We start from the raw sequence: 13,215 nt of genomic DNA on the forward strand, positions 1-13,215 counted from the left end.
GAATAACACCTGGCACACACATACGTGCACTGGGCACTTCCTGTTACTATGTCTCCTCAAGTAATACTCTTAGTGTCTACCCATTATTTCATATAGCACACTTCCCTCCACCTTTCTTCTAGCAATGGTGAAAACTGATACCTGTCCTTTATTTCCTTGTCTCTACTGAAATCAGTGATCCACTTGCTAGATGAATGATGCCAACAGGCCCATTCTTCTTAACACCGTCTAAGAAACTAGCTAACAAGATTAGACAGCTTTGAATTTCAGTGAAGATGAAATCGTTTGTTTCCAACATTTCAGTTAGTAGTTCTCTTCCTTTTGAGTGAATAAAGGGCCTCAATCAAAAGTTACTGAGTGGAGCCCCCAAATCTCCATTTTTATGTTATCAAAGATTCTTCTTTCTGAGGCAGGTGGTACTTGGACCACACTCAGAAACACTGGTTTAAATTCAGTGTCGGGCCAGTGGTTCTCATGGAGGGCTGCATATCAGAATCATTTGTACAACTTCATAAAAATACAGGTTATTGGGCCTCATCCTCAAAAATTGATTCCAGGGGTCACTAGATTTAAAAAGCCCATGTATAACACACAACCAGTTGTGTACTTTATTTTCTGTAAGTATTTTGAAATGCTTGACAGTTAAACGTGATGGTTAAGTTTTTTGAGATGTGACCCTTTATATAATTTATGGGACTTAGACACTAGAAAAAAACAGTGGCCCAGAAAAAGGATCAACAACGTTGTCAATAAATGGCAAGGATAGAATACTGATTTCTCAAAAATCTTTTCCACGAGCCTGTTTTTTCCAACAAACTGATGATGATGTTATACTGATGAAGACATGTTTTTGAAAATCATTATTCAGTTATTAATGTTAAGATTAGTCACAATGTATTTGGGAAAAGTGATAAATGTACACAACTGCTATGATTATTAACATCTGTATGATTTAGAAGTCACATTTTTACATAAAGAAACTGTTCTGGAGTCAAGTCAATCACCAAAGGTGGTAACAACAGGCAGGAGCATTCACAGGAGTAGAAATGCCACCTTTTGCTCCCAGCACAGTTCTTCCCACCGAATCATCCCCTCTCCGGCCTCTGGAACTGCATTCCCAACACTCTCCCTTCTGTTCTCCGACCCAGGAAGCAGCAAACTATGTCCATAAAGGGGCAGATGGTAAGTATTTTAGGCTCTGTGGGCCATACAGTTTATTTGGGAAAACTGTATTTTTGGCAAAAGCAGCTATACAGACAACATGTAAATGAGTATGTTTCCCAGTAAAATTTATTTATAAAAATAGGCATTGAATAGGATTGGGCTGAGGAATGCAGTTTGCCAATCCCTGCTCTAACCAAAAGATTACGAATGTTTTACTGATTTTCCTGATCAGGAAGTTGAAGATTCTACAAAAGATGCCCTTTTCTCAAATGAGGGAATATCAGTCCTTTATGAAACTGAGATGAACAGATTGAATAAAAATTTCATGAGCTGAGGGATCAGAATGGTCACCTAAGGATTTAATGCAGAATAATTAAAAAAATTTTCTCCTTAATATGTTTTAGTCTCACTATATACAGATTAAGCCAGATGACGAGCTACTATACAACAGCATGTTAAAAAACATGTTTATTTTACACTATGTACAATCATGAACATATTTAAAAGCATTGTCAATTAAAATAAATGAAGACCATTAAATCACAATTTAGTTTGTTCTTAGTGTATATACTCACATTAAAATATAAAGAACATATACCAAAAAAGAGCCAAAAGTGTTCATTTTGCTAAAACTTGGTATATACATATTCCACTGGAAAAAAGCAATCAAAAATGACTTTGACCAAAACCAAGTTCCTGTGATGTGTAGTAACCATTACATTGTTTATATGAGGTAGTAACTAAATTATTTTGGCCATGTGTTAAATATTCTAAATCAAAAGAAACATGAAAATGATCATAAAATAAGGCCAACAAAAGTAAAAATTCCACTAGAAATTTGAACCACTTCACTCTATGGAATGTCATAGTTCTTTAAAGTGATTATATGAAATGTTTAGTGTGGACTCTCTGATATGCTTATACTTTGTGCATACTGTAACTCGGCCAACAACTGCAGTGTTACATCACGGTACCGCTATTCTGTGATTCAAAAATTTCCCAAAGGTATTGTTTTTAAGCACAGACAAGCCATCTGACAGGATTCTGCTTAAATATAAAAAGACCAGTTACTACGACAGAGGGTTAATTGGTTTGCTTCACGTAGAAAACAATCCAAATACATTTAAAAAAGATGTTGTGGAGCTGAATGCACATTGACAATGTCACAGCTTACTTTTGTGACTTAATACATCACATATCAATACTTTGTGCAAATATAAACACACCAGTGTACTTGCATTAAAATTAAAAACAAGATTATAAAATGATTACAGCCTCTGTTACAATTTTAAAAGTTACAAGATTTATCTTTGTATTACTAAATTACATATAATAAAAATACAATAGTGTTAAATGTACTGTTTCATTGCCAGCATCCCATTTTGTAATACAGCCACACCCAATATACTAAAGAATTCTTAAAATATTAATCCCAATTGCATTTTCATCAACATTTACATCTGTACAGATAAGACACTTACTTGTACATCTCATAAAAGTACATTATCTACATAAATTCTTAGTGTATGTCTTCAGCAATATGAAGTTTCACAGAAAAATTACTGCCTGTATATACAAAGATTACATAACAACGAAAAAGCACTTGTGTGGTTCAGTATGCTAAATATATCCATACCACTTAAAACACACAATTTCCCCCTCTTATCTCATGCCACAATAAATTACAAGTAACTGAAGCCAGGTTACTGCAGCTTTTGTACAGCTTCAAGCATCCGTTAATGTTGCAGTGGTAGTGTTCGTTCTTTCTATAGTTAACTGTCAAAGCACAACATCTCTCAGTAACTGTTTTCATGACCCGCCAGGATGTATAAATTGCTATTTGCTGTGGGGTTATCAGTTGGCCTACTTTCCAAAACCACGACCCTAAAATAGTAAACAAACAAAAAACATGTAACAAAACAAAGTTACTCTTGAAAACTCATGTTAGCAGAAAATTTTCCCATTGCTTCTTCATTATATGCCTCTAATAAATGTTGGTTATTTGACTTGTGGGCAGAAATCACTTGCAAATCACTGTGATTAAAGAGTCAATTCCAGCTCTGGGAAGTAATTTTGCCGCCCACCACCTCCCACCTCTAAGCCAGTGTTGTTCTAAGAGTCAGGCAGGGCAAACCTGTAGTAGAAATAATTTGGGAGAACTTAATTCCAATTACAAATTCCAAAAGAATCTGTAGTTCAAGAATCAGAAAGTAAATCAGAATAGAACCCCCAAATCCTTTTTGGTACTAAAACTGAAAATGTTTCTGTTTGCTAGCATACAGTACCTCCTCTTTCTTGTGCTATAAAGCATACTTTAAATATTATGTTTAATGCAAAACTAGTACTGACAGATCTGTATATTCCTGCTACTTGGAAGGTCAGACACATTCCCAAAGGCTTTATAACTTTCTGACCTGTGAATTCTTATAATATGAAAAATACAATGTTGAATATACTACTGCAGAAATTTCAAGTCTCTTGAAAAAGAAACCAGTTTCATGCTGGATTTATAAAACACGTGTAGAACTATGTATTTAATATAACCCCTTTTCATACCTGTCAGATCCAAGCAGTCTGAAAATTCTTGTGCTATCTGAAATTTCTTGTGTTACCTGTTCAATTAAAATATCAATTTCTGAAATTAAAGGCACAGAATTTTATATGGGCATTTAATTTATAACACTAAAGAAAAGAAACATACTTCCTAAAATGGAAATAGATTTCTTTATGACTGTTAATTTGTTAAGGCAGCACACAGGTGCATCCATTTGTTAGTCTAGGAAAAATGTGGCTACTTTTCAATTAATCATAAAGCATGACAGTGGGAAACCATTTACTTGTTATACAGACTTCAAGGGAAAAATTTAAAAGCAAAGCACCTAGTCCATTTTATTTATCAGAAACCTCACTTATGTTTGTACTAACAGCAAGACTCCTGCAGCAGTAAGCCACTTGGTCTGGTCCTTTTACTTAAAAGGCTGCCATGTGCTATGATGGGACAAACTCAGGACTCAAGTTGAAATTCCAGGTTTCCCACTTACCAGCTGTGATAATTATGCAAGGTATGCAATTTGTTTGTAATTCAGCAAAGTAGGACAGATAATGTCTACCTTGCATTGGTATCTTGCAGTATTCTCTTAAGTGTTAGTGGATATAATGCCTAGCTAAGGAATAATAATTCCCTTTTCCAGCCTCTTGAAATAATATTTTCTGATGGTGTATGTCCTAAAGTCCTCGGTGTGACTCCCCAACAGTTACTAGTTGGGGAGTTAGCCTACAGGAGAGTAAGAAAAGCCTATAGGGGAAAGAGAAACCCACCATTTACTGCTTACTGAATGCAAAACATTCCCAATTATAATGGCAGTAGCTTCTCCCCTAAATTTGGCAGGCTGAAAAAACATTTGATTTTGAAACTGATTATTCTGGAAACAACAGTCGGTGATTCTTGACTTCTTTTGTGACTCAGCACACCTGAAGGACACAACATGCTATAATAGTGGCTCATCATGACTGATTGTCGATGTGTTCTGGGGTTTGCCTACTAGAGGGACATACCATTTTTGGAGGGGTTGTATTTAGTAAGGGCTGCTTATGTTTGAAAAAGCCCTGCAGGTGACTTTTGGGGGCGAACTTGTGTTTTCTTAAACCATTCTCTTGTATCCCGCCTATGATGCCTTTCTTCCTCTGCCTGGTGTTCATTAGCTGTTGACTATTCTTATCTCCAGCCCCCACTGCTTCAAGTGATTTTAAAAAATCTTCCTGAGAAGTGAGCCTTCTTGTGGGAATTACTCGTAGAAACATACTGGCAGCCACCTTTCTTGAACACTTACTGTAGGCCAGGCGTTATGCTAAGCACATTACAGGCTTCCTTTCATTTAACCTTAGCAACCCTATGAAGGAAATGCCATGTTGTTATCCTCAATTCACGATGAAAAAACAGAGGTAAAGAGAAGTGAAGTGATATGCCAGGTCACACAGTTACTGAAGAGCAGAGCTGAGACTGAACCGGGTGTCTCCCCTGGTACCCACGCTCGTGATCACTCTTCTGCACTGCTCATTTGGTTAGAAGAAATGCTCTGAGCTTAATGAATGACAGTTTAAAACACAAATGAGCTATTTTCTCGCTTTGGGCACCTAAGGTTTTCCTTTCCCTCTAATGCTCAAGTGAAAGTTATACTACCGAAATTGGCTGGGGGGTATGGAAAAACTTAGGATGACTTTACTGGCCTGTAATATTCTAGGGGGCAAGTACCAAGTCTTGTTCATGTTTGAAACCTCAGCACTTTCTTGTGTAAACGTTAAACTGAACTGAATACATCGTATGACTTGGAGTTAAATTATTCCTGGAGTTAAATTAAGGTAAGAAGATAAGGAGATACAGGTAAGCTATCTAATAAAAAGGAGTAAGATTAATAAAAGATTAGGGAAAAGGGAAAGGAAATGGGCAAAGAATCTTATAAATGTCAAGTGAATAAGGATAACAGAAATAGGAGGCAAGATGGCTTCAAGAGAAATGCAGAACCCTTTAGTGATAGCCTGCATTGGTCATTATTTCTGACATACAAAGTAGAGAGAGCCAGCATCGGCCATCCCATTCCAGGTGACAGTCTGGGAAAGCTGAGAGAAAACCACAGTATTTAGGGAGTTCCTGTTCTGCATATGAGGGTGATTATCTGGAAGCATGTAATGTGCACGGAAGTTGTTCAGGTGAGTGGAGAGAGGTAGATGTGGCTATAAAGTATGGGCTACTAATTTTAATCACTGGACTGAATACTGAAAATATTAATAAAGGTATTAGCAAGTCAAGTATTCCTTGTACCAATTAGGAATTTTCCAAAGTTAAAGAAAACTGATGTAGAATCTGATAATTTAACTATTATCAGGACATAATAGTTAATGGACATAATTTAAAAAAGATTACTTACCTCATTAGATCTAAAACTTCTACCTTGCATTCCATGTTTCCAGAAAGCTAGCACACTGTCTTGCAGGCAAACTAGCAGGCAAGAACAGCTCAGTTACTGTTAATAGTACAAAAGTTCAACTGATAAGCATCATTTCATCCCTCTTTCTATCTCGCATAGCAGTATCTCAATTAGTAACAAATGTTAGTCATTCCGTATTTATAATGGCATCTTTACTACACCGCTCAGAACTATACAGCATATACTATGTAGCGTAAGTACTATACACAGCTGATTTATTTTTCTGACAAGAAAAATAAAACTCACTGAAAATATCTTTTTTGCTGTATGCTTTGATAAAATAACAATATTTTAAAATAAAATATTTCAAACATACAGAAAAATATGAGAATAGCATAAAAACACATGTATCCACCATTCCACTCTCCTAACCTTTTGCCATATTTGCTTTTTGTTTTAAATAAAAATGAATACAGCTAGCGTGCTTATATATTCCTTCTCTGGTTCCATTCCAGCCTTCCCCTCCTCCCTGAGACAGCAATGTTATCTCATGCATGTTTTTACTATTACAACATAGTAAGTTCACATTATCAGTGTAAACTTTATACTGAATGTTTCCAACTTTCCTACATTTGGTATGATGAACCAAACGAAATTTCTATTTTTTTGTTATTACAAACAATGCTGCAATAAACATTATTGTACCTTTTCTTGGAATACATGTGCGAAATTTTCTTGGGGAAGATATCTAGAAACAGAATTACTGGGAAAGAGGCAAAAATGTGCCTTCTAAAAATTTTACCTTCGCTTTCTGTATTTACATATTTAATACATACTTTTGTGTGTATTCAGTGAGGAAGAAATCTAATTTTGTTCCCCTGCAGATAAACAACTGTACTAGAATCATTTGTTGAATAGTGTATCATTTCCCACTGACATATGATACAACTTTCCATTCACACGTACTTCTGAGCTTTCTCTTCTGTTCCACTCTTCTTTACGTTCATCTCTCTGTTGATCCCTCACTGTCTTAAATCACTAAGGCTTTATAGTAAGTTTCAATATCAAGTGGGTAAGTATTCATCAAAATTTATTTCACTATTCCTGGCCTTTGGCTTTTCCATGTGAATTTTAAGATAGCTTATCAAGTGGCACATAATACTTTATTGGGATTTTTATTGTAAATACACTGAATTTGTGGATTAATTTGTGAAGAACTGACATCTTTCTCATATTTAGTCTTCCTATCCATGGACATGGTGTAGTTTGTTTGTTCAAATCTTCTTTATGCTGTTGAACAATAATTTGTGATTTTCTAGATATATTTGATTACATTTATTCCTATATATCTTACTGGCATATCAGAAAGCCATCATCTCTGTTACTCGTATCTAGCAATTCTAAATTCTCTTATTGGTTCTAATAGTTTAGAGTTGTATATTCTAGTAGATAATCATTCCATCAGCAAAAAAGGATTTTTATTTTTACTTATTTCTTACTAATCCTCATAGTTCCCTTTTCCTGTCTAATAAGACAATGTTGAAATGTGATGAGAGCAAGCATCCTTATTTCATTCTCCAGCTTAATGGGAATTACTTTAACCCTTAAACATGATATTTTTAATAGGCTTTGCTTGATGAAGGGTATTTCCTTCTGTTCCTAATTTTTAAGAAGTTTTTTTAAAGTTATAAATGACAGATTTTATTGAATGCTTTTGGTGTAACTGCTGAAGAGTTACATGACTTTTTGCTTTTAACCTTTCATGTGCTATATTACATAAATAAACTTTTTAATACTGAACCATCTTTGCTCTTCTGAGATTAAAGCCTACTATTTGATAATATGGAATTCTATTTGCTGGTATTTTATTTAGATTTCCCAAAATCTATTTTCATGAGATCAGATAATTTTGTTTTCTGTATAATTTTATTGATTTTAGCATCAATGTTAAAAACCGATTTATTCCCCATTTCTTCTTTGTCTACGATCTGAAGCAGTTTGTATAGGATAGGGATTATCTCTTCTTCTAAAGGTGGGTAAAAATCACCTGCAAAACCACCAGGCCTTATGTGGGTGGAGTCTTAATTAGGAGGTGCCTCCTGGCTCTGGCTCCCCACCTCCTGTGGGATGCTGTTAGTCTTCTTTATCACCCAGGAGTGTGGCAGGTCTGTTGGCCTCAGGCCTGCATATTACTTTGAGTTTTTGTTCTACGTCTTGGTTTTTGATCTGGCTATGCGTTTTTTTTCTCCCTTTTGGAGGGAGGGGGCGGGGGGAGAGAGGTAAGTAGGTTTGTTTGTTTGTTTATTTATTTATTTTTAAAATGGAGGTATTTGGGATTGAACCCAGGAACCTGTGCACGCTAAGCACATGCTCTACCACTGAGCTATATCCTTCTCCCCTCCCTGCTCTGTGTTTTTAAATACAGAATCCATTGTAGCCTCTCAAGTAGATGTCCCTCAAAACTGACTTGTTATTATCATCAACATTTGCTTGTTGGGAGAGAGGCACTCTAATTGGGGGAAAGAGTGAAAAAGAGGACTAGGAATAAGAAAAATAAAATATCTGCCCGTGGCCCTCCCTTCTGCCGATGCATACACATGCAAGTGTCTTTACTGACAGAGGACATCAGAGAAACTGTGTATAGCTAGATTAATTGTCACTCATTTTCCCCAGCATTCTCTCTATTATGGTCATTTAACCTCATTTTTCCTGAATGCAATCATCTTAGAATACTGATTCTAAAAGAAATCCTTTTTCAGAAAAAACTCTTATCAAGCAAAATGTAAAAATGGCAAGAGGACTTTCCATGTACTTATACTCTGATCAGTAGATACAACAGCAAAAATACAATGGACTATACTAAGGACTAAATTTTAAAGTACTTATAGGGGAACTCTATAGGAGCCTAGAGAAAACGGAAATTCATAACTAGGTTATGAAAAATGATATTTAATTATTCTGAAAATGCTAATTCTGTAGAGAAGATAATATTATTTACAGATTATATTAAACTATTTTAGAAAATGTGTAAAAGCAAAGACTGATATTCATCTCATATTCATTATATTCTGTATTTAAAAAAATGAGTCCTTAGTAATACATTTTTATAATTTCAAATAATTATCAGATAAATTATTTTGAGCAGCTTATAATGCAATCAAACAAGAAAGAAAACTTTGGCTTACCAATTGATTCAATCTGGAAATCAAAAGTGAGTTCTGATGATAGTTTTCTGCTAGATTTTAATCTTCCTTGGAGATTCACTATTTTTATACAACCTAGAGAGAAAAAAAGTCACTCAGAAACTAAGATAAAAGAAATATTATTAAAATAAGATATTCGTAAACAAAAACTTACAGTCCAAGCATACAAGAATGGTATCTCTCTCCAGCTGGGTTACATGAGTAACACTTGTCTGTGGGGTATCTGCAACACAAACAACTTTGATAAAACTTACAGAAAGTAGTAATATTTAAAGCATAGAAACAATAAATAAAAAAAAAATCCTGAATGTCACTGAATTTGAAATGGATACACATTTTTAGCTAAATATATGTAGTGGTTGAGGCAGGCGGCTGTGTACAAACACTGACAGATGTGCCAAACGACGTGAGTGCTTCACAGAGGGTTAGCTACTTCACTACTACTGGTGATGTCATTATTTTATTCATATGTGAAATCAGATGTCTAATCTTCTACATTATGCTATGACTAGTTTCTGATTTGAAGCTCAGAGGGCCAGGGATGTGCTCTGTACATCATTATACTTAGTGTCGAGCACATGCAATAAATATTTATTGAATGAATTAGAGTCAAACAAATTACTTCAATAACAAATGAGTTATAAAAATACTGAAGTACTTTGAGAAGTATGAAGTACTATAAAAACACAAAGAGGCATTATTTTTATAATGGCTCATCAAAGTTCTTACAAACGGAAAATGTTTAGATGACTTAGTTTTCCAGGAAGTGAAAGGCAGGATATACCAGGCTTTGTATGAACATCAGAATTGAAACTACTGAGCTATAGGGCTTGGTTTCTAGAGAATGGGTCTGATCCAAAGTCTAGCCTGCCTCTTTTCTCCTTCCTATATGTTTAGAATCTTAATAAACCCAAGGAATGCTGTATTTCAGACCCTCACACTATTTTAGACCTGGTACTTCCACAGCTAGGTTTGGAAGGATATGGAACAGGTCTCCAGTAAATTAGGCCAGCCAGAACTTTGTAACTCCTAAACACTTGGTGAAAATTAAGAATCAGTTCAAGAAGCCAGTCTAGCATTATTAGAAAGACAGGAAAATAAGATTCACAAATTGCTTATAACATTAATTCCTGAACACTGGAATCATCTGGATGCCCAGCTGCCACCAGATGTTCTTAATTAATTGAGGGTGTGTGTGACTTGACGTATCAGGAGGTTTAGAAGCTTCTCAGGTGGGTTCTAGTGTGCAGCAGAGCTTAGGAAGCCACTAGCTTATGATTTCAGCTGAATACAAAACCCTAGACATACTTTCTTTCTCTTCTTCTATTCTATCATCTAAAAACCAGACTGAATTATATTTATTATGCTTAACACCTAAGAAAGGGCTTTCATTATGGTAAGAGAAGTAATCAAAAGTTCCTGGCAAGGAAGGTACAAAATTCTTTTGTCAGGAAATGAAGCCCTTCATTCAACAATTGGTGGGAAGGGATTTAAAACTAAAGTGCTTTGGAGAAATAAGACAACTGAAATTCGCTAAATAAAATATTAATCAGCCAACAATCCCTTCCTGTTAAACAGGGAGGAAGAGATTAGAAAGCAGGAGTTCGTCCTGTGTCTGCAAGGGAAGATGGGTGTCTACAGGGAAAATTTAACAGTGAGTTTGGGGAAGCCAAAGAGAAGCCACATAATTCTGCCAAGAGACGGCCATGTTTTCCTTCAGTAATGTGTCCTGGAAGGAAAGCTGGTTCGAGTTTCCTGGGTTCTGGGTTTTAGCAAGCCATATAATTGTCTTTAGACTTTTGTGAATGTGTTTGTCATCATTTTTTTTTTTTTGTCAATGCCAAAAAACCTCAGTCTCTTAATTTTTTCCCTTTTGTGAACGCTATTCCAGGCTTCCAACCAACTCCTGACTAATTGACACAAAGGGGCTTTTGCCAGACCTTTAAAAATTATCTTCTAAAATGGCCACTGTCTATTTTATAGCAAAACATTGTACAGTGTTATTTTCAAAGAGAAAAAAGCAAAAGGAGCTTCATAACAAACACAGTGCTTTAAAAGTAAAGATTAAAAAGGCCTTTAAGGTCATTTTTTTTAAGTATGAAAGTTTAATCAGATTTATTTACCATGAAACTCAAGTTTTGCCAATGTGTGTGGACTGCAACAATACTACTGAAGGTTTCAAACAACAATCAAATTTCTGTAAAAAGCTTATTAACTGGAGATAGTATTTCCTAAGACACAACTTACAAAGGGAGGATTTATTATGCAACTGGGCAACATAGATCAGAATTTAAGGGAATAAATTATATAAAAGAATTATTTTCAAGCACCCTCAAATACTTTGGAAGTATTTTACTATTTACTTATAATTTCTATCCTAATTATAAATCATTAAAAGTATGTATTAAGGTTACTGGGTAATACCTGTGTATCGATTACAAAAATATACTGGAAAATACACCATACTTAGTGCAGCTTTTCCTTTTATATAAATCAGTTTTTCTCTTAGCCTGAGGTTTGTGTGTATATGTGTGGTTCTCCAAGTGTGGTTCTTGTATTAACGTCATCAGCATCACCCGGGAACCTACAGAATGGAAAGTCTCAGGCCCCACTCCAGACCTGCTGAATGAAACTCTGGGGGCAGGGCCTCGCCAGGAGGTTCTGACGCACACTTGAGTTTGGGAATCACTAGTAGGTTTTAAATGTGTCACACAAATTAGCTATTTCAAAGCATGTCATCTCTTTTTCCAGTTTGGTAAGTTATTCAAGACTGGATATTTATGCATGGCTTTTGCCTAATGAAAGATACAGTAAATTTAATACTTATCGAACAAGTCTAGACACTGGCCTTAACAATTAATAAAAATCACAAACCTGATTCTGTAAACCACGAAGAGGTAGAATTTGGGTTGACTGTTTCAAATCGAACCACCTGGTTGAAGTCTCTCCCTCTACTGACACCAACACAAACTAAAGGGTACTCCTGTTCAGGAACTACCAGCATTTCAAACATTCTAAGTGGACATGGTATAGGAAAATCTATGTGCTAGAAAAAAAACAAGATATATTAAACAAAGGAAAACAAAAGCCAAATAATTTCATAAGAACACTATTGACAATTTTAGTTCTATGAAAATATATGAAATAGTACTCTCCACTATGAATACAGCTTCTTCTCACAGAAACTCAGGATTTGCAGAAAAATCCAAATTATGAAGTATCTTTATAAAGACTGTAAGGTAAGCACCCGTAAAATTTTTTTTAGTCAAAAAAAAACACATGCTTTTAGGATACTAGGGCTAGAAAGAAGCTACAAACCATCTGTCCAACCCTCTTTTTTTCAGAGGTGGAAACTGAGACCTAGCAACTGGGTGGCTGTTCCAGGTCCCCTCCACCCTTTGTGGCAGAGTCGCCTGTCTCCCAATTTGATGCTATCTCAGTAATACTCCTCTGCCTTCTTATCCAACTGAGCTAACGTGGATGAGAAAACTGAAATGCTAATTAGCAAGAGACACTCCTCTTACAAGTGTGGACAGAAAAATCCCCCAAATAAGAAATTTAGCCCTGTATTTCAAGTGATTCAACTTAGTAAATTAAGTTAGTTATAACGCAACCGATTTTAATTTTATGTAAGTTTAAAATTATTTTTTATTTTGCTACAAAGAGACTAAATATATTCTTATTTTGAAAGTTTGGAAAAATAGATGGAAAATGCTAGCTTCATTAATAATCAGGGAATAAAACCACAAGCTACTATACACATCCACCAGCAGAACAACAATAACAAGGGTTATTAATTAAGGGTTATTAATAACAGAGAGGAGCAAACACTCATACACAGAAGGTGGGAGTACAAATTGGTACGACTATATCGGTTAATTACATAACCATTAATGCTAAGATATGCCTCCCTTAGAACCCTG

At 35.3% G+C, this 13,215-nt stretch overlaps 1 protein-coding gene across 3 annotated transcripts in view; it reads right to left on the bottom strand.

The window, feature by feature from the left end:
* Positions 1–1,605: 1,605 nt before the first annotated feature.
* The window catches only part of MAP4K3 (mitogen-activated protein kinase kinase kinase kinase 3), a 155,564-nt gene continuing 143,954 nt past the window's right edge, over positions 1,606–13,215 (bottom strand). For 2 of the 3 annotated variants that reach the window (XM_032497383.1, XM_032497384.1), the window contains 6 exons: positions 12,167–12,338; positions 9,447–9,515; positions 9,275–9,367; positions 6,090–6,160; positions 3,721–3,776; positions 1,606–3,048 (listed from right to left, as the gene is read on the bottom strand). In XM_032497383.1, the coding sequence (XP_032353274.1) occupies positions 2,961–3,048; positions 3,721–3,776; positions 6,090–6,160; positions 9,275–9,367; positions 9,447–9,515; positions 12,167–12,338 (549 nt within the window). In that variant the 3' untranslated portion in view covers positions 1,606–2,960. Of the gene's footprint in view, positions 3,049–3,720; positions 3,777–6,089; positions 6,186–9,274; positions 9,368–9,446; positions 9,516–12,166; positions 12,339–13,215 lie in introns of all 3 variants that reach the window. The other variant, XR_004326248.1, reaches the window with a different exon arrangement.

The sequence above is a fragment of the Camelus ferus genome, chromosome 15 (assembly GCF_009834535.1).
Source record: "Camelus ferus isolate YT-003-E chromosome 15, BCGSAC_Cfer_1.0, whole genome shotgun sequence".
Taxonomy (NCBI): domain Eukaryota; kingdom Metazoa; phylum Chordata; class Mammalia; order Artiodactyla; family Camelidae; genus Camelus; species Camelus ferus.